Below are 27,713 nucleotides of genomic sequence, written 5' to 3'. Positions count from 1 at the left end.
CTCTAATAATAATAATAATAATAATAATAATAATAATAATAATAATAATAATAATAGAAGGGATACATCCCTTATCTACAGTGTTTACCATTCTGCAGCTTTCTTGCACTTTCAAAATCCTGTGGCAAAAACAGTACTACTACTGAGGAATTAAAAAGGAACTATGCCCTCAATCTTGATAGTATCTATGCAATATTAATCAGTTTCTAACTAGTCTAAGGCTCACTGCTACTGAGATTTTATGGAAAGGTGAAAAAGATGACTCCTTTGGATATGGAGGTGAGTTAGTCCTGTTGAATACTCAATAGCCAAACAAAAGTACACAGAAAACACGGCTTTATTGACTGCATTTGCCAACACATTGAAGAATGCAAAGGTATTTCTTTTCTTTTTTTATAAGCAAATGGTTCATGGTCCCAATGTGTATTAAAGCATACACTGAATCAAAACATGATGAAAATTATGGCAGACAGACCTATTCCAAAGCAACACAAACAGCATGCATAATACAGCTTTCACACAGAACAACTTTTGATACATTATATTGCTTTAAGGATTAACTAACATGGAAAATGTACAAAAGGAGAAATAGGTTTTTGCATTAATGAAAAATACATTTTTTTCTCTACAAAGGAATTTCTAATACAAGAAAATAAATATCGCAACATAAGCCAAAAATAATTTAAAATTGCTCTTTTCAATATATTTTCAATATTTCTCTTTTATATTAACAAATGGCACATCACTTTCTTTGAAACAAAGAAAACAGAAGGGTTTTACCTTCTGTGACATTCATATCGTTTCCTGTAACTGATATGGAGTGGGCCTGTTTTGCGTCTGTGTGGAATGGAGCAAAGTATACTACAGTTTCCTTAAAGAACAACCAAATTAACACACCTACCTGGCAACAGGAAACAGGAGTCTTTTTATGAGAGCTTGCAAAAACCTCACTTTGAGGAGCTCATGGGGGGGGGGGAGCCAGGTGGGATTGAAATCTTCTCCTTTCTTCCTGCAGAAATGGCTAATTCTCCATTGTGTTTTGAGGAAAAGCTCTGTCAAATAATAGTTTAATTTTATTTTTTAATAATAACTGTTAAAATCTTCAAAGAGATGCAAAATATGCCACAAAATTGCCTTTAGGAAATTCCGTTGACTGAACACTGATATTTTAAAAGCAAGATTTGATTCTTGTTGATGAACAAAAGAGGAGAATCGTTATGACCATGTTAATGCCAAAGCACGACGCTGCTTTTCCAAAGGAAATGAGATTCATCCTTTACATTGCAAATACAAATGCTGTTCACACATCATCTTAAAGACCGTTGCTTAATAAAATAGACCATATATGCTCTCTGTTCATCTCAAAATACATTTACAGTTCATAAAAATATTTTCCATGGACAATTTCTTCTTCCTTTACGCAAATCTTTGTTGTTGCTGTTGTTGAGAAAAAGGCAAGTGCAAAACAGCGAAGGAAGATTGGAGTTCTTCTAAAAATATTTTTGAGCAATATGCAGATATGTCAACTGCACAGAAACGTCAACAAGACTTTAGATGGTCACTACTGGAGACCATATGAAATAATCAGAACTGGAAATGATTTAAAGTAAGTCAGAGCTGCACTGCCAGAAAACCCCTTTTCATTAGCAATGCTTTTGGCTACAAACGTTTTAGCGTAGCCAGCCAGATATATACCATAACTCTGATGCCAGAGGTGAACCTGGACTAACCATACGGAGCACCTCTGTGTACTTAGCACTGCATTTTGCTTGTAAGGTGGCAGCTTACATGGGCTCCTCTACAACTCCAGAGACTATGCCTTGTTCCAAGGCACTCACTGGCTGCCGCCGCCACATCTGCAGTTACTCTAGGAACATTATTGCCAGGCCAAGCACACCACAGAATCCAGATCAAGGGATTCCACAGCAGTTATACAAAAATACTAACATTTTGCCAAAGCAACAAGGTAAAATTAGTTACGTCTTCTACCGCATGCTTGTCTACACTGAATACAGTGAATATATTTTCTAACACACAGGTGGCTCCAATAATGTTCTTCTGTTCACATGTGTGACACAATTGTTTAAAATACTACTTCTCTCTTCCCCCCAATCTTCATCATGGGAGGTGGGGGGCTGCATGGGGATCTGCACCCCATACTTCTGTTTGCCCCTTCTGTATCCAAGCCAGAAGGGCATTGTCATCAACTAGTTAGGAACAATGTTATATTCCTGGCTTCCAGTAAAGTAGTCTGCATCTTTTTCTTTCTTCATCTTTCTCCATACAAAAAGGCCAGAATCCACATACACCCAGTGTTATTCCCTGTTAGTTGCAAACGTGGATGTATTACATGGAAAGGCTGTGATCCAAGACTCCACAGGGCTTTGGTTTCCCTTGTGAACAACGGCAGCCCTGGCTCTCTTCCATTTTGTGGGGCTTCTCCTAGTGTGTAACTCCATGGTGTAAATTCAGAGACTTTGTGTACAGGGTCTCATTAATGGGCTGAAGGTGCTAGAATGGGAGAAAGCATTTCTTTTCCCCCATATATTTTTAATTTTTGTTTTTGGTTCACTATTCTTATTCACAGTAACAATGGGAGTGTCTCGGAGTGCTACATATAATCCAAATCAAGACGATAGGTGCTGCTTTAGTTTGGTTGTTCTTTAAAGTTTGTTCCTTTTGCTGTCCTGTACTGGTGAGCAGGCAGGTTATGCAGTAGCTGATGAACAAAGCTGTGTACAGTGAGAATTCTGGATTTCTGTTTCTCTCTTTCTCTTTTTTTTTAAGCTATAGTTGAACTGAAGCACACGGAAGCAAGAGCCATTAAAAGGCAGCATATTGATTATTTGTATGACATAACTAGGATATTGTAGCTAAAGCCTAGCAAGCTTGATAAGATAAAACTAAGTCCTATTTACTGTGTTTAACATTATCTGAACATACCAAGCCTTAATTAAGGAGCAGATTTTACTTGCCAACTCATATAGGTTAGGCAAATACCAAATTGTTCCATTTCAGTCAGTGCTTTTGAAAAATCATTTTGCAAACATAACTTCTCAAATCAGCAAAAACACTGATGTGTGTTTGGCTCCTGATTTTGGTTTCTTTTCAGAATAAAGGTTCTCCAAGTTGTGGCTCAACTGGAGTGATATTAAGGACTTTGGAAGGCTTGTAAAATGACTGACTCTCCAAAAACCAAGGACAGCCAATGTCTGGCATCGGAAAACATAAAACCAACATTGCTCAGAATGCAATGAGCAAAGAGCATCAGAAATCAAAATGGTGGGATGTGATCCAAATGATAAAAGCATCATCTTCAGCAAGCTTGCAACCTAATGCCTCAGCTGTGTCATGAACACTGATTTAGTCCTTTTGCAGCTAAACAGCTTTCATTCATTCATCACCCCCCTCCCCAAAATGACAAATTTCCGGTTTCTGGCTGTGCTATTCTCAAAATATTCTTTGGCATCCATAAAATAATTTAACTGATTCATCTGAACAACTGCAACGTCTTCATCTCCCCCAGTTTGAAAGTGATGGATTAACAAGCGGAAGTGTCCCAGTATATATATATATCTATATCTATACGCACACGCTCACATACACACATTTAAAGTAACATACCAACAACAAAAAGTTTTAGTGAAGTTCACTTTTCTTTTTGTTTTTGTTCCCTGAGCTCACACTGGGGTCACTCCAAGAAAGTATGTAGCAAACCTTAACCATGACCTTTGAAGCCAAAACTGAAGTAATGATGTAATTAAGTGCAAACATGGAAAACCTGTGTGACTCATAGGTAATATGAGTTTATGAATGACACTTAAGGCGTACTAGACACAATTTATGCACAACAGTATTGAAATATTTAGAACGGTGACATCTGTCTATCACTTTCAACGGCCTCCTAGTAGGATTTCAGTTATGAAATGCAAGGGAGGAAAGGGTAGGAAAACCATCAATTCCATTACAAACAAAGAAAGAAAAGAAATGGCAAAGGAAAAAAGGTTCAATCGCCTCTCGATGTCTACAGTAAAATGATTGTACAGAGGTTTACATGTTTTGCTCCCTGAACAGGAGCCATAATTTGGGTATTTATGCTGAAAATGTAGACTGACCTCTTTTATGGGAACTTAAGCCATTTGATTAAAAAAACAAAACAAAACCCCAACACATTTGAGTAATATTTTTCTCAGGTTCGTGGAGTTGCATCTTCCGTCCTATTATCTCCATTGTGTTTTGGTAAGAGGCTACTTTAATCAACCTGAGAAAATTACGGGAATTACTTCAGACAACCAAAGGTTTAGGTTTTACCAATAAATAATATCGGATGTCACTCAGGATGCATACTGATTAAAAGCAGAGCAGCTTTAACAAAGATATGTCATTCTTTATCTACCTAGACCCTTGGATGAGGGTTTATGGTGCTGCCCAGCTAATAAGTTGTGAGTGATAGGGCTAAATCTTGGTTCCTGAACTCTTGGATGGACTTGGATCAAACTGGAGGTAAAAAAGAAAAATCAAGGATTTAAAAGACCATAAATACAATGTTGTCTTTCCTCCAACCATTAAGTGCTTTCTTCAAATAAGCTTGTTGTGCTTCTTTAAAAAAATATCGCTTATTTTACTTCATAGTTGCACACACACACACACACACACACACACTGACAAATCCTGCAGATGTATGCATACACACACACACACACACAATTTACTTTTCCATAAGTTATGTGTATATAGTTGGCTACTACAATAGTACCCCCATTCTGCAGCCTGCTAAACAGAGGCAATCCCAGGCAGACCATGAAATCTATTTGCTTGGTTTAAATAATGCCCATAAAACTGTCATCCCTGCATGAACAACAGATACTGGCAATCTCAGGCCTCCTTGTTAAAATTCTAGGATGTCCTGCTCACTACCAGCAAGCACTAGCCCCTAATAATGCACATGCTTGCATTTTGTTTCACTATGATACACATGTTTTGACTAGGAGAGGCTAGCTACTGTTACAGTATATAAGTCTAAGTCAGTGAAGCTTTGAGTCAAACAGAGAAGAGGAAAAACAACAGTTCTTTTTTCTTAAACTATATATACAAATTAAAAACGAAACGAAAAACAAAACCCTCTGTTATGATACCAGGTGGAAATTAGACATGGCAGTTGTAACTGGATTTAGGGCTCACAGAGCTGTCACAATTGGTCTATCTGGCATATTAGGATGCCAAAATGCTCATTCTGAAATTATCCTCATTTCCTGAATCTAATTGGCTATGGTGCCCTCTGCCACTACCAGATTCTGTGTCAGAGTCACTCATTTCTGCATCTGAGAAGTAGCCATCAGTCTCATTGTCAAAAGGGTGTAAGATAACTTTCGACCTCTCACTTCCTGAAGGTCCATTAACCAGCTCAGCAGGCTTCTCGCTTTGGGATCTCCGAGTCCCTCTGCCTTCTTTTGGTAATCTGAACCTCACTACTGTTTTCGGACTACCTACTGAATCAGGCACTTTAACCAGGGGTTTGGGATCAGAAGATAGAGTATATTTCAGTGGTTCCTCCTTCTCATTGCTCAGGTTACTTATCAGGCTCTGGGAGGCATGTGAATCATTTGCTTTTGGAAGAGTTGTGGGGTGTGAAGAGCCCTTCTTAGCCGACTTTTTCACTTCGCACATCACCTTGCGCTCTGGCTGAAGTTTGTCCCCACCTTTCTCTGCTTTGCTGTTTCTTAAATCATGGAGTGAGGACTTGGTGGTGCTATCTGGCAAAGAGCTCACGTTAGTCCAGTGATGTGAGTCCTCTTGTCTCTTAAAGATGGTACTCAAGCCGTTCCTTGCCACTTTCTTCTTTGTGTGCGTTCGCACTTTGCTCCTAGCTTTCTTTGCGGTGTCACTGTGCTTCAACGGGGACTTCAGGGAATGATCCATCATGAAACTCAGCAAGGTCTCTTCGTCTTGCAGAAGTTCCTCAGAAAGGCCTGGGGTGGTGTCTTCATGGTGGTCATTGTTCAAGGACCACTCGCTCATTGCCATGTTCTCAGTGGTGATCTGTACAGATTGAGCCAGCCAGCTGTTGAAGAAGGTCCCATCAATGGGAAAGGAAGTGGACAAACCTAAACCAAAAAGGAGTAGAAAAAGAACAGGACGCCTTAGGATTCAATAAACATTTAACCGCCGTCACAAAGGTAAATTCTATTCCAATTAGAACAGTTTTATTTGTTTATAATTGTAACATTTTAATCTAATTTTTATAATTGTATATTACATTGTTGTAACTCAGCATGGGGCTTTACGGTACAGGGTGGCTACGGAAACAAACAAACAAACAAACAAATAAATTTGGGTCAGTAATTAGGCAGACAGAAGTTTCAGAAAGACCAAGGCAAAATGTGACATTACATATCATTGTGTCATCTTTCTGAAATACAACACTTAAGTAGATTGTTCAGTCGGGGGAAGCCTGAATGTGAATCACACGGCCACCTATTTGCATCAAATATTTTATCATGGCTGGATACAAAGCCCTGATATAGTAACATGAAACTCTATAGCTAGGAGTGAACAAGAGGAGAATCATTAGCTTTACAACCTAGGGTCTCCAACACGGCACCTGCATACATAATGGCACCCTTCCAATTTCTTAGTATTTTCAATTTGACATGTTTACTCCCCCCCCCCTTTTAACCATGGGTGGCACTGGGCAGGATACAAGGCATCCTTGCTTTCTCCAGATTTCCTCTCGGCCCCACATGGTGGTGCTTTGTCAGTTTGTTGGGGGTCCTTTTCCTTGTCTGGGTTTTTCCCCCCACTCTCTTTTTTGGCTGTTTCTGTTTTATTTGTTTTGGAGTGTGGGCGGCTGTTTTGTTTGTTGTTTGAGGGGGAGTACCTGAGAACAGCTTGCTTTTCTTCTGTGAAATGGGTATACTGTGGTGCCCACAACTGTTTCTTAGATTTCCAGAAGTGCCTAGTCCAAAAAGGTCAGGGATCCCTCCTCTACACAGATGGAAACTCCTAGACTTGGATGAACTCCCATGGAGTGAGTGAGTGAGTGAGTGGATTCTTTATGATCTAAATAGCCAACACATGGGGTTCACAAATACATTCGTACTTCCTCATCCTCATAAAGAATCAGTTTGGTATAGTTAACTAGTAAACTGAGACCAGAATTTATCTCAGGATCAGCAGGCGGTAACACCTAAGGGCCTCAGCGTCACTGGCTGACAAACAGCCCTGTTAAAGGAGTCATATTGAAGATTACTTCACTAACAGTAGAACCTTCTTTCTTTAATGTATGAATTGTTCTACAATACCAATAACAATCAAGAGTTCCAGGTTGTGTGGACTCAAGACTCCATCTGCCAGTCTCTGCCATTGGGCATGCTGCACATGTGATACTCTGAGTCCTTGCTGGCCAGTGCCCACATGCCTGGGGCATAGCTATTCAGTGCAGTCCTGTTCACATGATCACTTAACATGTGAATAAAAGCTTCTGAATGGGGCAATCGTTAAACTTCCCACCCATAAGCTCCATGGGCAACATTTTTAAAGCATTTAAAAGCTAAAGCAGCTTTTTTGAAGCCAAACTTACCCAGCTGCCCCAGCACCAACTCATTCCCCGATTTCCTCTTTTCTTTCTTCTCTGGGCTGCTTTTCCTATCATCTCTTCCTTTTCTTTTTGGGTCACTTCTTCTTCCCTTTGTTTTCTTTCCAGTTTGCTCTGTTTGGGTTTAAAAAACAGAAATCATTAATACTAAACACAACCAGCAGACACTTAGGAAATACAGAGGAAACTAAGAAGAAACAAAATGTAACAAAGTATTACAACGGCTGCTAGTAGAGCGTGAAGTTATATGGAAAATTCATTTACCACCATTTTAGGAAAGTGGACATTGCAGACTTGCCTTGTGGCTCATGAGCAAAGCATCACAGGCTGCAATTCTATGTCACATAGTCTAAGACTTTTTTTGTTTTGAGACACACGAATGGGGTCACTGGCACACGGATTTATTTGAATATATAAGATTTAACTCAATGTGAACCACTGAAATAAATAAGACTCCTTGGATTAAAACCAGTATCTTTTAAAGTCAAGTACCTCTCTTTGTGAATCAGACTATTAGGCTGTGATTCACAATCCACTTTTATGGTACTAGTTTTGCACATCTCTAGAAAGTTTGGGTCAGCAGAGCATTCCAGCTATTGGAGGACATAATCAACTGGTTCTTTATCTTTTACGACACATTGCTTATCTTTAATTCCATTCAAAACAGCCCAACGGCTGTATGCAAATGCAACAAGTTCCATTTGTGTAATGGGCCTTGCCCCTTCCCCTGTGTACCACCTAAACTTGTTCTGGGTTCCCTCCCTACAGAGCAGATTTAGGGGCTGCCGAGATAGTGGTGGGAAAATGTCCCATTGTGTGAGTTGACCTCATTCCACAAATACAACAAACTAAATTGAATCCTGCTCCAACATTCAATTTATACAAAACAATCTGAATGATCCCCAGGATTTATTTCCCTTGGCTGATTCATACTAAAATAACAAGGGACTTTTGTTAAAATATTACTTTTTTCCAGCAAAGGAACTTCTCCAAGCTTTTTACTTATTCCTTGGGATGCTGAGCATTCTCAGTGAGGTCCTGCCTAGAGCTCCTTCTGCTGGAGGCTGCAGAAGAGAGAAGAGCTCTTGTGTGCTCAGGTCCTGATTACGGCTTTCCATAGGAATCTAGTTGGCCACTGTGAGAACAGATCGCTGGACTTGATGGACCACTGGTCTGATCCAGCAGGCTCTTCTTATGCTTACACCTAGGACCGTATTACGATGCCACATGAAAAATGAATTTGCACACTTGATTCTGCTTGTGGTGGACAGCTTGTTGCAATAGTGTTGTGGGAATGCTAACACCCTGCGTTTTAGTAGGCTTCTACCCGTTTTGATGTTATGTGAGATAAATAGACAGCTCATGGTTAGATTACTTGCTTAATGCAAGAGAATTGCTTCTACATGCTGGCTGGTGGTTGAGAGGTAAACACAGCAGCTACCATGGTACACATCAATAGGCCGTACTACTGTATTATGAACCTATTTCCAAGCATGCAGAACGGTCTGCTGTTAAGAGGAAGAATACAAATGGTGGTGGTGTTCAAGAACTGCTGGCTTAAACTAATTAGGCTGTCCTTGGTAGTCACTTAATAAACCCACTGATGTGGAGAATTTATGTTTCCAGGCATGCCAGTCAAATACTTCCCTCCCCCCACCCAGCCATCAAAAGTACTGAACTGACTTCCAGGAAGGAAGAAAAGCAACATTGATGTTTGCTCAATTCCTGCCAGCTAACTGGAGAAGGGCAGACCCATTTTTCACTTGACTTAACAAATAAAAGTATCTGGCTTTTGTTTAGATGCTGCAATCCTTCCAAACAGCAATATGAATGTTAGCCTTTCTGAAAAGGAAGTCTGTCAAAAGGAACAACAGCTGCATTTCAAAGTCTGACAGCTAGGGGGGATTTGCTTTTCAGTTCACAGGAGATAAATAGAAAACTCCCACTTTTAAACGGGCAGCCCCTTTCCACTTCAAGAGGCAATGCCTAAATAATTATTCATCGATGGCAAAATAAAAAAGCAAGCTTAACTTTACGAGGGCCGTCTCCAAAAGTGAAGTGTGCCAAATGTGCTTCACCAAGATGTTGCTCATTAACCTCTGTGGCATACATTAATTAATAACTTGCACTGGGCTAATGATGGATGAGGAAGAATTTTCTCCCTCCAGAAAGAAAAGACAACAGAGGACAAAGACATCTTGGGTCAATCTCAACAATGCATTTTGTTCGGAAAGCATGTCATTCCGTGCAAGGATAGTAACACTAGTGACGAATTATCCACAAAAAGGAGTTGAGGAGATTCAGCCAATTTCCAAGGGCTACCAGCTCCATGCAGGCTTTCGATTCCAAACAATGCCAATTTGGCAGGGCTATAACTCACAGAGTAACTACTTGCTGAGGAAGTGATTTCATCTTTTGTCTAATTGACCCATAATCATAAAAAAGCAAACCTCCTCTATCCCTTGCACCCAGGAATTGGTACAGACATAAATATATTATGTGAAGTACAGTGAGCAACATATGGCCTATAGCACTTCATCTTCCAGCCCACTGCCTCCTACCAGGGCGTCCACTTCATAGAAGCTGCTGGCAGTCTATTGCTCATCTCAACCATTTCCTGCTCTGGAAACCAGAAGTGGGTGAAAGAAAAACCTGCAAGTGCCAGTTCCTGGACCAAAGCTCTGAAGAAGTCAATACCAAAACTTTGTGCTCATGCTCCTTAGAGTGGCAATTTGGTATTTTTGTGTACCTGGGGGCAAACCTAGATGAGACAAGGAAGTTGCACAATCTGGGGAGGGAGGTGTGATACAGACTGAGACTGTTGGGCTGGGGAACGGAGAAAAGTCTCCCATTGCCCCATGATCTATTTTCCCAATCTCTTTCTGCAAACTAGTATTTGCCCAATGGGGGGGGTACATTTACAGGCTGCATAAATACACATCCTCCTTTACCGTACAAATAAGCAGCTTCAAGAGAAATGACACCGGGGGGGGGGGGGGGCTATCTTCCCCCTACTCTCAGCAGCATGCTCCTGGCCCAGATGGTTATCTCTCCCCTCCCCTCACCCCAGCTATGGTTTCTACTTGCTAAAAGATAGAGAGAGACCAGGTAACATGTTATTCCTTCCATGAAACTTGCCTGGCTGTTCTTAGGGGTGCTAAGAGGAAATACATTAGTCAGAAACCTTGAAAAGTTGCATCTATTTAACTACTCCTTCAGCAGCTACAGATAATGCATTTTTTTCCTGCTTGCAAAGTGGAGGATGGGCTGGCAGGGTGGCCTGGCTAGTGGCAACCGCAAACCCGATTATCATGGGCCGTAAGCTGCGTCATTAATAGTCCTTATATAGTTGCCTATTGGAGTATCACATGAATATACAACCTACACTGTGATATATAGGACAAGCTACAAGAATTTCCATAACTTCATCTTTCACAAGCCAAGCTTCCAAAGTGACCACAAGTGACAGCACAAAAGGACACTTTAAGCACATTTCCAAGAAAACAGATTTGTTTTGGAAGTAAAGGCTTCTGGGCTACAGATCAAAAGAGTGAAATGCAACTCTCATGCATTTCTTGGGGTTACTAAATAGCCTCTGTGACCACTGGGATTACAGAATGATGTGCTAAAATTAAACTCCCAGGGCAAGAGTGATTATTTATCCAAACACATTGTAAGTAGAAAGTATGTGTGAAAATGATTATCGCAGGTCTAGCTAGTGACTGCCAAAGCAGAGTGGCATGTATGTGAATGATCTGCATATCAGTCTCAGAAAAACAAAAATCTATTCCTATTTCACTTAAATAGAGGTTTGATTTGTTGATAAGCATGAGGCCCATGTATTCTTGTTATAACTATTTTTAAAAGAGGTAAAATAATTAGGTGATCTACCCAGCTGGAGGTGGGGGAGAGGCTCTGCCTTACAATCATAGAGAGCAGTAAACAAAGATGCTGCCTTATGATTGTGTTCATGGCCGAGATTGCTTTTTCTAGTGAAGCTGCAATTTCTCCTTAAATCACAGAACTGATATTTGTGGCTTGATCCCATTTCCGCATTTGTCACTGGCAAAGCTCCACTTCACTTAACAGGAAGCCGGAAAGAGCTTCTTCAGTCTCAAGTCTCTCTCAATCTCACTAGCTCTTTTGTGGAAGTCTGCATCACCTGAGGCTAGCAGTCAAATCTCCACTACAACTGAAACAGAAAAGACAACTCAGCTCCAATCAGTTCAGCTCCTGTTTTAAACAAAATCAAAAATCTAAGCTGGCAAATGTGAACCATTTGGAGTAGGCGACTGAAACAAAACACCTGCACCAAAACATCCTGGCTAATTACAAAACCGGCATGGAAGCTGCCATGTGAATCAAATGGTAGCTGCAATATTCTCCTTGACAGCTTAATTTGGCAGAAACAACCGCTAGATTAGCAGGTGGGGACAGTCTTTCCCAAGCATACATGCAATATTAACACACTTCTAATCCAAATGTGGCTCATGGATAATATAGTTCAACTGAATTCTCAAGGTTACCATTATCACCCTATATAAACAACAGTTCCCTTATCTGAAGCCTGATTACATGCAGGCCTATATATACTCTGTGTAAGGAACACAAACAAAAAGCTCCGATCCAAATTCTGCAGCAAAGACAGGGGTTCCCTACTCACAGGGGTGAGTAGGGAAGGAGTCACAGACAGGATAAGGAGTCTCTGTTGTCCAACAACAGCTGGAGGTCCACAAGGCTCCTTTCAGCTATCATTAACCATTGATAGACCAATTCTTAAATCAGTTTGTCAATCCTTTTTGAAACTCAAGTAAATGGCTATCGCCACAACTTGTGAGAGTGAAACTTGAGAAATACGTATGCTGATGGAGTGACCTGCTCAGTGCTATGTTGGATCCCTCCAATTGTTTATTAGTTTTAATACTGCTTATATGCCAAAATGGCTTTTAAGTGGTTCACAACTATAAATGCATTGCACAAGTTCTATGCATCCACATGGTATTTTTATCTCACTGTTTCTGGTGGAAAGGCATAGCTGTCAACGTTTCCCTTTTTTAAAGGAAAATTCCCTTATTCCGAATAGGATTCCTCGCAAGAAAAGGGAAAAGTTGTCAGCTAAGCCCAAAGGTGGAAAGAGGCTGAAAGAAAGAAAAAACCCACCCATGCTTGTGCAGAAGTACCCATGACTCACTCTGGATACCAGTCATCATTTGTATTTATTATGGCATTTTGCATGTAATACAGTGGTACCTCGGGTTACATACGCTGCAGGTTACATACGGTTCAGGTTACAGACTCCCCTAACCCAGAAATAGTACCTCAGGTTAAGAACTTTGCTTCAGGATGAGAACAGAAATCGTGCTCTGGGAGCGCAGCGGCAGCAGAAGGCCCCATTAGCTAAAGTGGTGCTTCAGGTTAAGAACGGACCTCCAGAACGAATTAAGTACTTAACCCGAGGTACCGCTGTATAGGAATTGAAATTCCAAGATAATATTTGAATATTCTTGTAGGTAGGTTATATTGTTTAGTTGTGCCATGATAACTGCTATCTTCACAAGAGTTTATTAGTGTATTCAAACAGAACTACTAAAATAAATAAATTATTGTTGCAAATTCTCATGTTTTCTAGAATGCTGGCTGCTTTGCTACTACAGTTACGGAAAATTCAAGGTCTGTAAAAAAGCAAGCAAGCAAGAAAGAAGGACAAAGCACTATTTTGAACATATACGCTCCATAGAATGTTCACAAAGAAGGACTTTAAATTATTCAGCCTGAAATGAATTTTGTTCCCTTAGTCACTGTGTAACTTGCTGCTGGGGATAAGCATCAATTCTTGATGCACTGAAGGTTTTCATGACATCCCGACCACCTTCACCTTCTGTTCTCCCCGCCCCTCTTAATAGTTCTGCTAATGGCAACATTGTTTGGGCACAGAATTTCCAAAGTGGTCCTAATTCCACTGCTATCTCTATTTTCCCGTTTATTTCCATTAATTGAGTGAAAAGCTGCTGTTAAGTAATGTGCCCCAATTATTGCAACCCCCCTCAATCTGGCAATAATTAAGCATAAATATAACTCCCCTTTTCTGCTATGCAGGCTCCTGTTTTGACACCTGACTCCCAATCTGCAAATCTGCACAAACACGTTGAAGTGAAATATTAGCCAATGAGGAAGTAACCCTAGCAAATTAAGTCTATGAAATGTGTGACCCCCACAGACTGTTGCAGCAATAGGATGAGTCATGCCATTAAAAAAAGGGAAAACACATCGTCCAGAATCCGGCACAGAATTAGGTGACCTTAAACCCACTGGAAATTCTGGAACTTCCCTAACACTTTGTTATATCGTGGTTGTTTCCTTTCAGTAAGAAAAGATAATGAAGAAAATATGGCTGAGTTTAGACTTCTTTCCTTTGTTAATGCTCTCTTTTTATAGAGAAAAGAGCACTACACAGCAGCTGACCAAATACTGTGATCCAAACCCCCTTTGTGCTGTCCTGGATGTCCCTGTGCCAGCCCTGCTGGCCTCCGGCAGCAGGAAGTTTCCCCTTCTGCCTGTGTTCCAGGGCTGAGCCAGCCCAGACTTACTGGATGCCGATCTGGGCATGATCACAGCATCAGTCATTTGGGTGTCTCCACCCACCTAGAGGGCTGCATATCCTACTGTGGCCCCACTGCTCTGTTAAGTCCTGCCAGGCAGCAGCCAGGGTAAGAACTGCAGTTTAACATATTACTTTTGGCATAAACATTTCTGGACCAGAGCCCACTAGATGCATAAACATTGATCCCCAGTTGGCAGCAAGCGATGTATGAATACTGCAAAAACTGTAAACACCATGCCTCAAAACACAAGTATACAGCAGGAGATTTGTGACATTTCTATGAAGATCCCAAATGTATACAAGGTAAAAACAGAGCGATCCATTCACAACAGGAGTCTATTCTAACAGATGTTGTTTAACTACAACTCCCATCATCCCTGACCACTGGTCAAGTTAACAGGGACTGATGGGACTTGTAAAATAGGATTTGGAGGGCCCTGCACTGGTGTGTCCCTGATGTGGTGAGTTTTCTGAAGCTTTTGTCTGCCTATGATTGGGTTGCCATAAATGTAGTTATGGGATCTTCTGCGCACAAAGAAAGTTTGCATCATGGTCAAACAAACGTGGAACCACACATTTCTCAGGTAACACATTCCTCAGACCCTCAAAATTGAACTCGAGAAAAAAGCTTTCAGCAAAAGAGAATGTGGTCCAGACAGTCCTAAAGAAACCCTAACCACGTGATGGCTTCTGAGGAGGCTCCAAAGCCACAAACACAACAACTGACTGGAAACTCTGCCAGACAGCCAGATGCTCCTTCTGGAGAAAATGTTACATAGCTTTGAGTTTTGGGTTCTGTGTTCTTGTTGCAAAAGGGGATTTAAAAAAAAAATTTAATTTACAAGATATGGACTCAACAACTATGTGCTTTTTGGCTGGGTGTGTGCCTTTTCAAAGGAGCTTATTTTTAAAATCTTCCGATGGTTGCATGCATCTTAAGGCTCTCCTTATTAACAGATAGCCACAACTTAATTTGCAGATAAAGCTAAGAGCAAAGAGGAGCAAAAGATCAGCTGCCAGCAGTTCAACCTTTGATCCTTAATAGAGTCAGAGGCAGTTGCCAGGAAGCCAGTGTAACTGCTGGCAAACCATGCTAGTGAACCAGATGCTGCCACTAAAAACACTAAAGTCTAGAGCCTTGGGGGCCAAGATGAGCAATAATAATCCAAAGAAGGTGGGAAGCAAACAGCATGCTTCTGCAATAGGATTTCATAACAGGTCAGGTTGATTAAACAGAAATTAACTAATGCAGTTAGGATTTCTGGCTAATTTCTACCTTAGATGTGACATATGGCTTGTTTGCACAGGGTCAGCAGGAGCTGCGATATCAGGCTCTTCTGCAAATCAGGAAATTAAAGGATTTGCCCTGATGTCTTGCTAACTATGTTAAGATGATTTCATACGTGTTCAGAAGGAACCTTGTTGCTTATCCCCATTAATAGCTGGGTGATGACACACTGGGTTACCTTTTAAACAGCTACAGCTTCTACTGTATAAGTAAGCTAGGCCCTGGGTAGCTAATGGCAAACTAATTAACTGTAGTACCGTTTCAGATTTTCATGGCTTGGCATTACAAATGAATAATAATTAATTATCTGGAATGGTTAGGTGGTAGTTTCCTATTATAACAAAAAAGTATGTTTTTATAAGTCATGTTATGACTTAACATAGTGACATGAAGTGTGTTTTTTTTAAAAAAATATCCCTGACCGTTCCTTATTTAAACTGGCTTGAGGGAGTGTAAGAGGGAGTGAGTATAACATCCAACAAAGTTGAGCCCCTGCAGCTTATATTTAGAAATTAAGCTCTTGAATTAATGCATCTTTACAGGAACACATACATACCTATTACCAAAAATAAATAAACATAGCGTGTTAAAATGTCAGCAAACACATCAGCAATAATCATTATGTTGACAGTAGCCTTTTTGGGCCCCAGAAGGAACATATACCTGGGTAAAGGTCCTTCTCAATAAGTTTCATCTGTAGGTGGAAGATCTGTTCCTGGAGTTTGCAAATGGAGTGCTTCATTTTCTCTCGCCTTGTCACCATGTAACAGAGATTCCTAACCTGCAAAACAGAATAAGCCCGGTTTCTACTTTAGTGGTGAATTCTGACAAAAATCCACTGGCATCTCAGCTACTTAAAATGCCACACCATTTCTCTGCTTATCCTTGCCCTCTTGTTTATCGTGATCAAATCTTTCCATGGCACACTTTGTTTCTCCATCTTTCATGCCTGCATTCCTGTATACTCTGGAGGCAGTTCGAATAATGCAAATACTGCGGGCAAGAAACCACCAATAAAAGAAACATCTCCCTCTTGGATCAGTTATCAGCCCGATACCTATGAATAACTGACAATAACCTAAAGCAGGAATGGGTAACCTGTGGTTGAAATGTTGGTGAAATACCCACTATCCCCAACCATTGGCCAAAGTTGGGGTCCAGCCATATCTAGAGAGTGGCAGGTTTTCTATACCTGGGCTTAAGGCAAAGGCTACTATAAGCTGCCTTTGACCATCAGCAGAGGCCGTCTGGCATCTAATTCATGTAATAGGCTTGGGAGGATAGCTTATCTACCTTTTCAAGCAGCAATTGTTTGCAAAGAGAAGATGCCACAAATATTTTGTCCAGTCTTAATGTGGGAATGGAGTTGATCTGTGGAGGGCAGGAGAGAGGACTGCACATGCCACGAAGTGTGGGTTCTTCTGGTTATGAGAGCAAGAACTATGGTGAAAGAATGAGGGAAGGTGAAACTAGCAAATATTAATGAGTCACAGACTGGGGTAAGAAAACCTCTGTTGTGTCTTGAATCTTTTAATAATTATTGACAAATAAATCTCTGCTTCTTCTAAAGAAAATTGTTTACCCTACACTTGCAGGGCACAACAAAGTTCTAGGCTGGAAGAGATGAAATTGTCTCATTTTATCCTTCTCATACAACAACTCATATTCTTCTCATATGACAATGTCAGCCAGGCAGGGCTGAGACATAATGACTTGGCCAAGGCCACTAAATGAATGTCAAAGATAAGAAAGGATTGGACTTTGGGTCTTCTGCATCCACGTCCAAGCTCAAAATCCAGCCACTATGGTACAACCGCTCTCAAGCAGGCAACTACTGTGCCTTCAGTGACCAGAGGCAGCCCAGCTTTCCTTCCTTCCAACAAAGATTGAGCTATTGGTACAATGCATTACTTTGTTTGCGCATGGCTCTGGTAATGGGAATGAACTTTAAAATCACAACATCTGTAGGATACGTTTAATATAATTAAAACCTACTGTTTTAATTATACAGCTTGGTTCAGGATGTGTCTATATAAAATAGTACTTCTATGGAATTCTGCAGTAGAACTGCAGCAAGTTTTTCTGTCATTACGTTTAAAAGTCCTGTGTTGCTAGTAATAGCTTTGTATAGTAGAAGAGAATTATACAGCAAAGACTCAGTTTGCAGACACTGCTGGAGCCTTGAGGAGCAGGATTGATCTACAAATGTCAAAAAGATACAGTGGCCCACTTTGCATGGCATGGTAAACCACAGTTAATGGTTCACCATGAGTGCATCTTTCTGGACTATTTGTCGGCTCCCTGCTAGCACGCAGAGGAAACTCTGGCTTAGTGTTATATCCGAACCAGGAATTATGGTTTGTTTCACTCCAACAAACCATGATCGGTACACTAACAAACTTTGGCTACAGATTGTGGTTTACAAGGTGTGGAAAAACCACAACTCCTGATAGTGCTATGACAGGGGTTGTGGTTTAATACTACTGGCTTTGTTTGTCCCCACGGACAACAATCTGCCACAGAATTTTCCAAATGCTTCTTTTTAAAAAATAAAAATAAAAAACCCCCACACAAAACAATAACACCTTTCTCTCTGGCAGGTGTACAGCAAATGACAGTGCTTCTAAAACAAACCCAGTCACCCAAAGGTCACTTCTGTCTTGCTTCCTTCAGGAGAGATGCTGTCATTTCACCAGTGACTGATGACCCAGTTGCAAGAAATCCCCCTCAGAGAAAAGCTCCATTCAGCATAAATACTGTATGCAGAGGGAATGTCAGTGGTAAAAGAAAACCTTGTACCAGTTGGCTATCCTGTTTCGACAGCATAGCTGTTCAGGAGAGAGCAAAGCCCAGACACAGATCAAGGAGACCAAAAAGAGCTGTTCAAGTGTCAAATTACTTCCTGACACATTATCATGCTGAGGCAACTGCAGGGGTCCGAGACCTCAACCCCTGACCCCTGAAGTTCAAGATCAGTCTTCAAGCAGAAGAGCTCCTGATTTTTAACATTTGCTTTTCCAAATCAGTACAGGGGCATGAAAAGCCTGTTGCTAATCTCTAACAGGACTTCATTGATGATTTAAGCCACCCTGTCACACACTGTCAGAGGCACAGTGTGAAGTAAATATAGACTTTACAGGCATCTAAATATACCCATCCTCTTCTGACCTAAGTCTGCCCTGGTTCATTCATATACTAACTGGGCCAAATTCTGATTCATTACCGCCCTGTGCAATGCTGTTACACTCATGCCCATGAACAATAACAGCAGCTGGTATGAAAATAAAGCTTTATTCACATAACAAAAAATCTCTCTGGAGACCCCTCCTTCAGAATCCCTGCCAACTCCTACCTGCATCAAACTTTTAAGAAACTGTGCTATTTCATCAGGACCTTACCCACAACTGTGTATAACAGGCACTTGGGGGGACGGGGACCCAAAATAAGCAAAACCAAAAAGAAGTTCTGAACCAATTTAAGCACAAATTCTGTGTCTTGCTTGATGTTTAGCTCATTAAATTTGTATAGAGGTTTACATTAAAAAGTCCTGAAGCAATCTCCAAGCAAGTAAAGAAAAGGGGTGGGTGGGTGTTGAATTCAGAGAAGTATCTGCACAAGAGGAACAGTGTCCAAGGTAGGAAAAATGACTAAATTCAGCTCCTCCCCACCCACTCCAGAAAAAAGAGAGTTCCCAATAGCTATGCGTGTGCAGCCCTAATAGATGGATCACAAATGCATATAACCAGGCAGAGGGCCTTTTCGGTAGTGGCACCCATCCTGTGGAATGTCGTCCCATCAGATGTCAAGGAAATAAACAACTATCTGACTTTTAGAAGACATCTGTAGACAGCCCTGATTAGGGAGGTTTTTAATGTTTTATCAAGGTTTTTAATATAGTATTCTGTTGGGAGCTGCCCAGAGTGGCTGAGGAAACCCAGCCAGATGGCCAGGGTATAAATATACCGTATTTTTCGCCCCATAGGACGCACCAGCCCATAGGATGCACCTAATTTTTTGGGGGAGGATAAAGAAAAAAAATTATTCCCCCCCCAGGCGCGGGGCTGGGGTGGAGGACGCCCGAGCTTCACCCGACCCCAGAACAGGCAGCTCTCCGCAAGCCTTGGGAGACCGGCGCGACTTCCCGCCGGGCTCCCACGCTTGCGGATATCTGCATGAAGCCCAAACCAGGTCGGGGAACAGCGGGATGGCGGCACTCCGCCTCTCTGCTGTCCCCCGAACTTGTGGAGCTGGCGGCGGGGAGAAACGCGCTTCTCCCTGCCACCAGCCTTCAGACCAGATCACGGGACAGCGGGAAGTGCATTTCTCCCCGCCGCCAGCCTCCAAACCAGGTCGGGGATCCGAAGCCCGGGGCGTGCTGTGCAGCACGCCCCGGGCTTCGGGCTGCTGCCTGCAAGCCTTGCGGATAGCTTCCTGAAGCCTGCATTCACCCCATAGGACGCACACACATTTCCCCTTCATTTTTGGAGGGGAAAAAGTGTGTCCTATAGGGCGAAAAATACGGTAGTTGTTGTTGTTTACATCTACTTGTGTTTATGAATCTTCTTACAACTAGGGACTGTGCATGTGGAAGCTTGATTCCATGTTTGTAGGCCAATTGACTGGATTAGGCTATGTGTGTATAAATAAACAAATCCCCCTCATAACAGCATTGCATTTCTGAAGTAAAACTGTGGGATGGCATGAAAGTAGGGAGGAAAAGTAAATTCTCACTGGAGTGCTTCATGTACCATGTCCTCAACAATATTTCCAGTAATTTATACAGACAAAGAATGATATTCATATAACATTTTTCATTCTTCCCCCTCGCTTTTTTGGGGGGGGGATGAATATCCATCTCTTTAGTAAGCCTTGGATATCCATGACTATGCATCCCTTTGGTAAGCTTTTACAAAACAGTGCAAGTATTTAGGAGCCTGTGTATCTCTAACATCACATTTGATCTGCCCCTCACCATTAATCTCTGCTAGCTGGAACCAAAATAGTAAACAGAATTGTTTGCTTGTCAGAGGCTTTTTTTAAAAAGCTATATGGTGACAGAAACACCATGAATTTACACTTGCCCAATTATCTGGGTTTCTTCTGTCTTCACTGATGAATTAATGTGAGTGAGACTTTGGGCAGTGAGCTTCCTGGATCTTAATTGTAAATAACCAGCAAGACAAATAAAAACAAGGACCTGTTCCTTATGTAATTAAGGACAAACCCTGCACTCAAACAATTATTCTTTTCTCTGGGTGCAGTTAAGAAAATTGCATCCAGACTGGGTGCATTTTCACTGCAGTGTTCATGTCAGAGTAGACCTTCTAGGAGACTGTCACCTGCACAATAGTAACTGATGTCCCAAAATTTAAGGTATTACAATTTATGGTTGTTTCTGCTTCTGAAAGGTGTTTGGTGGGGAAAAAAATACCCCTGAAATCTATTGATTTTATGCCACTGAGGTGCTTTATCTATATTAACATATCCAGGTAAAAAAATGCGCATGCAGTTTTGCAAGCAAAAACTGACCCAGTGAAGCATGCAGGTGCCCTTTTTCTGACAAAACACACATGGCTTTGCATGGGGGCTTTTTACCACCCTAAGACACAATGGAATCTAGACTGGGGTAGCGGATAAAAAAGGTAAAGGGACCCCTGACCATTAGGTCCAGTCGTGACTGACTCTGGGGTTGCAGCGCTCATCTCGCTTTATGGCTGAGGGAGCCAGCGTATAGCTTCCAGGTCATGTGGCCAGCATGACTAAGCCGCTTCTGGCGAACCAGAGCAGCGCACGGAAACACCGTTTACCTTCCCACCGGAGCAGTACCTATTTATCTACTTGCACTTTGACGTGCTTTCAAACTGCTAGGTTGGCAGAAGCAGGGACCGAGCAACGGGAGCTCACCCCATCGCGGGGATTCGAACCGCCAACCTTCTGATGGGCAAGTCCTAGGCTCTGTGGTTTAACCCACAGCACCACCCGCGTCAGTTTCTTAATTTTGGTTTATCAAGGTCAATAATGTGAGGGGCAAAAGAATCAAAGAAACAGGGCAGTGGAATACTTTAACTGTCACATCTGTGAATGGGTGGTTTTGGTTTTTTCTTTCTTTCTTTCTTGTTTTTTTTTTTTTTAAATAAAGGCTTCCTGGAGTAACATGAATACAAAATATGATGTCAGTTTGGAAGTAAAAGCAATCAAAAGTGAATTGAAAATATGACTAATTCCTCAATAAGTCCTAATTAGCCAGAAAAAAAGAACACCCTCCTGAAATGAATGTGTGCTGTAACAGTTCAAAGGGAACTAAATATGGAAAAGCAGAGGACTTGACTTTACTGATACATGCTCATTAAGGTTTTAAAAGGGTTTGAGTAGAGTGGTAAAATGCATATTGTGCACCAAATCTAAAAACAATCATCTTATGAGGATATAATTGCAAGTTTTATTTATAATTTTATTCACAGCAGCTCTGACTGTGCTCTCCCATTGCCAAAGCAACAAAGGTCCTGCATGAGTGCAGTAGCCCGAATCCTGGATTCAATACAATGCTTCAATAATACACAGCTCCTGGATTTGGCTCCTACTGCACAATTACTTTTTAGGGATATAATCATATGCATACTTCTTTGGGAGGAAAGCCTACCGAACTCAGTGGGACTGAGTTGTGAATAAACATAGGTAGGATCAGGCTAAAAGTTTGGTTAAGCACTCACAGGATTAAGTAGTTCCTACATGGACAGCTAATCCTGAATAATAACACAAGAATCAATCTGCTCACGGGAACCAGTGGCGTAGCGTGGGTTGTCAGAACCCGGGGCAAGGCAAGTAATTTGCGCCCCCTAACCCGTGGATTTGCGCCCCCTAACCCTATCCCTAACGCTAACCCCCAGATGTTGCGCCCGGTGCGGCCGGCCCCCCCTGCACCCCCCACGCTACGCCACTGACGGGAACAAGCCTTAAATACTATAAGGTATGACACCTCCAGCTAATAGATGAGGCTTTCAGTATTTTCTAACTCCTGTGGGTACTCAGTGATCAAAGAATGCTTATTTTAAACCTATCAGTGATGTTTCTTTTGTTGGTTTTTTTGTGAGGAGACCGATCATTGCTTAAATAGCTGCCTATTGGTAGGAATTGTGCCAGATATTCTGCCCTCCTTAACTTTAGGTTTGGGTGGATAGTCCACTTTGCTCTGTGAACTTCCCTTTCACATAGTCCACTTCTGCAATAGGTTCAAATCTGGAAATTTATACCAACTCAAGCCATGATTACACTTTGCAACTCCTTTGACACTTCCCCCAGCTGCAATATCTGTAACTGAAGACAGCCAACAAGGGGCCTCTACATGAACTTTCAGGCTGTAACCCAGGGCAATAAAGCAAATATAGTCTCTAAACTAAATACTATGGACTGCTTAGAATCAAAACCTGGTGGTGAAAATGGACTACAGAGACTGGGAATGGTGTGGTATAAAAACGGGTTAAAAGAAATGCGGACAGCTGGTTGTGAAAGGTGGGACCATTGAGGTGAACCAACAGAGGATGATGGGAGGTTTGTGGCATTAAAAACCCCCGGATGGGTCTAAAAATTGGGCAGCACTGTAATGGGAATAGCAGGTGTTAGGGAAGAAGGTTTAAACAGTAAAATGTTTGTCTTATCTGTAAACACCCTAGAAAGCAGTCTTCACACTGTCAATATATCCTGTATGCTCTTTTTGATGATCCCTAGGTGAAGTTCTCTATACATTGCTTGCTTGGTCTTATAATACACACATTGAAATATACTGAGACAGCTCCTAGTCCCACTATAAAACTGGTGGAGGAAGCAATAAGAAAGTGGATGACAGAGAAGGAAGTTGGTGCGAGACAATACCGTCTTATCTGCATAAACGTATCATGACTGCTCTAACAGTGATGCGCTTTCCTGTCAGACCTACATGGTTTGGACTGCAAACCCATACAAAATGTTAGTATTATCTCAAGAAATTTTGGAAGCTCCCGTTTTAGAGGTGGAAAAGTTTTTAGAAAAAAATGGTAAGAATAAATATCCAAGACTCAAGTACAGAAATGTGATTTATGCACTATATATTTTACGTGATCTATATTTTAACACACACCTTTCGATTTATTATGGTTTGAAGTGAACATCAGACTGAAATCTCTTTACAAGGGAAACAGCTGCCTCTGGCAAGATATGTGTTAGAATGTCTTTCAGTTTCTTAATTTATATGTCTAAGAGAAAAATGCTTTTTATTGGCCATGTAACTACTTTCACCAGCATTGCTAAAACTACACCACACACCATAAACAAGCTGCACTTCTCTATCAAGTAACTGAAAGATTATGAAGCTTTGCTGAAGTTGATTAAGATAAATTAATTTTTACAGCTGCATTGTTTTGAATTCACTGAGTCTCGGGGGAACTTAGGACAGTGGCTCTCAGTGGAAGATTGTTTTGCTGTGTTTGTCTTTGTTGCTAAAAACATAGCTTCAACAACCTAAAATTACAGAGATCAGAAATGTAAGCAAGAGAATCATTCTCCTATGTTACAGGAAGAAAATAAAGGGTGAAGGGAATGTACGTGGCTGAAGAGCAATCTTGAAAGTCCAACACAGTTTCTTAATGCATAATCATGTCATCTAGGATAAAGGTTATATCTGGTTCAGGAAATCTCTATTCCACTTTTAAAATCTTTTAGTCCAATTTTAAAGATATTTCAGATTGGCACAAGTTTTTCCCCCTTTTCAATCCACGCCTCATCCTGTGATCTGTCACTTACTGTTCCTGTTTAATGCAGGATCCTGCCCCTTTACTCACTCCACAAAAACTAGTACTTTATTAAAGAACTTGCACTATTAGCCTCAACTCAGGTGTTGTGATATTCCTCTTCTTGGCCCTGTTCTTGTGAGTTGAAATGGTGTCAATAGTGGTTTTTATGAACAATTTTGTCCTAGATGCAATTGTATCTTATGGATAAAGTTAATTTGGGTTCTTATATAGTTTTTAATATCAATTAAAATATTTGTAAAATATTGTAAAACAGGTTTCTGACCATGAATTACATCATAAAACAGGAATGAGGAGCTTATGGCCCTCCAGATGTTGTTGGACTGGTTGAGTCTAACAAAATCTGGATGGCCCCATGTGCCCCATCCTCATCATAAGAAGAGATCTGGGTAGCATTTTGGGGGCATGATGCTGGTTTCAAACCTGTTTTTAAGACTGTAGCAGCAGCTGGTGCAGAAATAATAATGAGTTGGAAGAAACTTAACACTAGCTGGGTTTTTTTTAATTTTTGAGGGGGTAAAAAGGTGCCTTTTTTTAAAGTGAAGCATTAAATTCCTTCATGAAGAGCAATTTCTTTGGGTCACTTCATCTCTTACATACAGAACACTTCCTAAGGCCCAGTGGCATTTATACACAAAACGCAGAAAGTCCCCCAGCTTCACATGGTAGAGATCATGAATTGCATTTCATGTGAACCTTCTGAAGCACCATATACATTGAAAAGAGTGCTGCTTAGTACTGTTTATGGTAGAAAGGCAAGCGATACATTTTAACGTAAGCACACATATAATCATAGGAGAAAGAATCAAAATTAAGTGTGAATACAGTGTTTTACAAAATGCTTTGATTCTCTCTCTGATCAGGACAGATCTTGTATTTTCATGGCTTATTTGAACCTCCAGTTTCACCTCTGAACCTGGCACAACTAGGGCAGTCAGTCACAAGGATGATGCCTGCAATACCCTCTGTCAGCGCTTACCCCTTGTACATTTATTCCCATGCACTATTAAATCCTCTTTGCTTCCCATTCCTAGCTTTTCCTTTCTGTGTTTTCCTTTCTCAAGAGATGTTCACTAGGCAATTTGTTTTGTGTCTTCCATCTCCTCAGTTGTTTATGCAGTGCCAACTCTGCCCCCATCTCCTCTACTTTCTGTAGCATCACAGTTGGTTCCGCCACTGTTTGTTTTTGTATGCATAGCTAATAAAAGAGAAATTTACAAGAGTCCATGAGTTCTGGCAACGTGGAACTTCACAAAGCAGGACTCTAATAAATTTCCTTTTACTGTCTTGCATGCGGCAGCACAGCCTGCACTAGACACAGCAGGGGAAGAGTAGGGCAAAAGAAGAGTAGATGAAGGTCTGTCATCATAAATTGTTACACTGAGCAATTTCACAAACATTGACCATTCCTTTGAAAAGATTATTAACAAAGCATTCCCTGGCCTTATCTAGAAACTGATTCCTACTATAAAAATTAATCACAAAGGAAAGAATAAATTTAATGAGAAAAGATACCCTTCTGTCTATGCTATCCTAGCAGTGTGCTTTTAATTTGCTGAGGAGGGCCAAAATGTGTGGTGGGTGGAAGGGACTGCAGGATTTATGGGCATTTGACTTCCCTACTGAGCTTTTCAAGAGCTAGTTCTAACCAAGCCAATGGGTCTGTGCTGAAAGACACCCCATGTCATGGACCTACAACAGATAGTATTGTTCTGCTCACTCTCACTTTCACTTTCACTCTCACTTTCACTTTCACTCTCACTTTCTCTCTCTCTCTCTCTCTCTCTCTCTCTCTCTCTCTCTTTCTCACACACACACACACACACACAATTCCTACCCCCATTTTTCCATTTGATTTTTGTGCTTGCTTGGAGTAAGAATGGAGCCACAACTTTTGGTTTACATGGAAGTAAAGTTTGATTGTGTTCATTACGGCCTAACCCTGGTAAATATGCATAGGACTGCAGCCCTCATTTGTCACCTGGGAAGAGAAGCAGGGACTTGTTTTGGTGCCGACCGACAAAAGTGCTTTGAGTCCTTCACTCTGTCACACAAGCTACCCAAGGAACAGGAGGAAAAGTTTGGTGCTCATTTTGGTCCCATGTGACCAAGAGGATCCATGTGCCAGCCAAACCTTCCTCTCTGAGTTGGAGAGAGGATGGGGATTTTCTCCACTGCTGTACTGAACCCTCGGAAGCTCACTCAGCTGTGGGGACAAATTCTGCCTTCTCCCTAGCTCCAAGGTAAAGAGGAAGGCTGGGGCCTTTCTCGTTATCTTTACAAAAGGATGATCTAGACAGGCAAATGAAAAATATGGAACTCCTTGAGTAAAAATCGTAACGAAAATGAATATACAGATAGCGATCAGAACAGAAGCTATGCCTGGGCGCTGTGAAGTTTCAGTGATTGTTAGGATAATCAGGCCACTGGAGTTAAAGAATTACTAGAAACGGTAGAGCAGCAGAACATTTCATAAAACCTGTAATTCTACTCACCCTTTCAAGATCTTGCCTGAGGTGTGTGAAGAGCTTCAAGCGTCGGTACAGCACATCTTGCTCTTGCTGAGCCAAGTTGTCCACCTCATCTGTTTTGGGCATCATTAGAGGCTTGTTGTAATTGGCTTTCCTCTTTAATTTCCAGTACTGATAGACAAAATCAACTAGCCCCTCAGTCAAGTCAAGGTTCTCAGCCACTTCAGAGGGCTTCACAAGATCATAGAAGTCTTCCTCCAACTGTTGGAGCTTCTGTTTCCTCAGCGTTACTTTTTCCATATCCAGCTTGCCTTGATCTGCATCCGTCCGTGCTTCGTCTGGTGGCTTAGTGGCACCACTGCTGTGCTCAAGACAGAAGGACTTGAACTTCACCTCATCGTTCTCTGCTAAAAGTGTCCGCATGTCCAGATTCCGTTCAAAGGCGCATGTTACGTGGAAGGCTGTGATGCAGGAAGGCATGGAACACTGCAACAGATAGGGGGAGAAAGCAGAGTGAAGACCTGAGTATTCTTGTAAAACCATTTCATGGTTAACTAGGATCACTTTTACAAGAGTACCAGCAGCAAAAAAATTCCTGCCGTAATTAATACTAGCAGTAAAATTAATGGGGGGTGATGGTGGAAAGTACCACATCCCCATTACTCTCTGTTCAGACCCCTCACTTTTCTTGAGGAGATGGAAAAATACCCCTCCATAATGCCCTCTCTCACTATTCATCTTCTACAGTACATTTCTATCCACTACACTACAGCTTGCTTACACACTAGGTTTATGTTCTTGCTGTTTTTCCTTCATGTAAACATTCCTCATGGGATCTGTCTACTTGATTTTGCTGAGGAGATATTTAATTATACAGCACAGCTGATCCTGTGTCCCACCAAATTGGCTCAGTGTGATGGTCAGGTATTTTGCATGGCCAGGCCAAGTTTTCCCAGTTTTTTTATTATATTTCCAC

General features: G+C 41.3%; 1 protein-coding gene and 1 long non-coding RNA gene across 2 annotated transcripts in view; one reads left to right on the top strand and one right to left on the bottom strand.

Moving 5' to 3' along the window:
- Positions 1 to 319: 319 nt before the first annotated feature.
- JADE2 (jade family PHD finger 2) overlaps positions 320 to 27,713 on the bottom strand; it is a 144,117-nt gene continuing 116,723 nt past the window's right edge. Inside the window, exons 9-12 of the mRNA XM_079968102.1 lie at positions 26,762 to 27,223; positions 16,147 to 16,264; positions 7,580 to 7,708; positions 320 to 6,104 (exon numbers count right to left, since the gene is read on the bottom strand). Of these exons, the coding sequence (XP_079824228.1) occupies positions 5,212 to 6,104; positions 7,580 to 7,708; positions 16,147 to 16,264; positions 26,762 to 27,223 (1,602 nt within the window). The 3' untranslated portion in view covers positions 320 to 5,211. The remainder of the gene's footprint in view (positions 6,105 to 7,579; positions 7,709 to 16,146; positions 16,265 to 26,761; positions 27,224 to 27,713) is intronic.
- Positions 6,855 to 12,797, top strand: LOC307211524. The gene is made up of 3 exons (XR_013836504.1): positions 6,855 to 7,035; positions 11,684 to 12,637; positions 12,710 to 12,797. It is a non-coding gene; the product is annotated as an uncharacterized lncRNA (long non-coding RNA).

The sequence above is a fragment of the Podarcis cretensis genome (assembly GCF_951804945.1).
Source record: "Podarcis cretensis genome assembly, chromosome: 2".
Classification (NCBI taxonomy): domain Eukaryota; kingdom Metazoa; phylum Chordata; class Lepidosauria; order Squamata; family Lacertidae; genus Podarcis; species Podarcis cretensis.
Note: the sequence above shows the minus strand (reverse complement) of the source record. Positions and strands in the feature narration are given on the sequence as shown.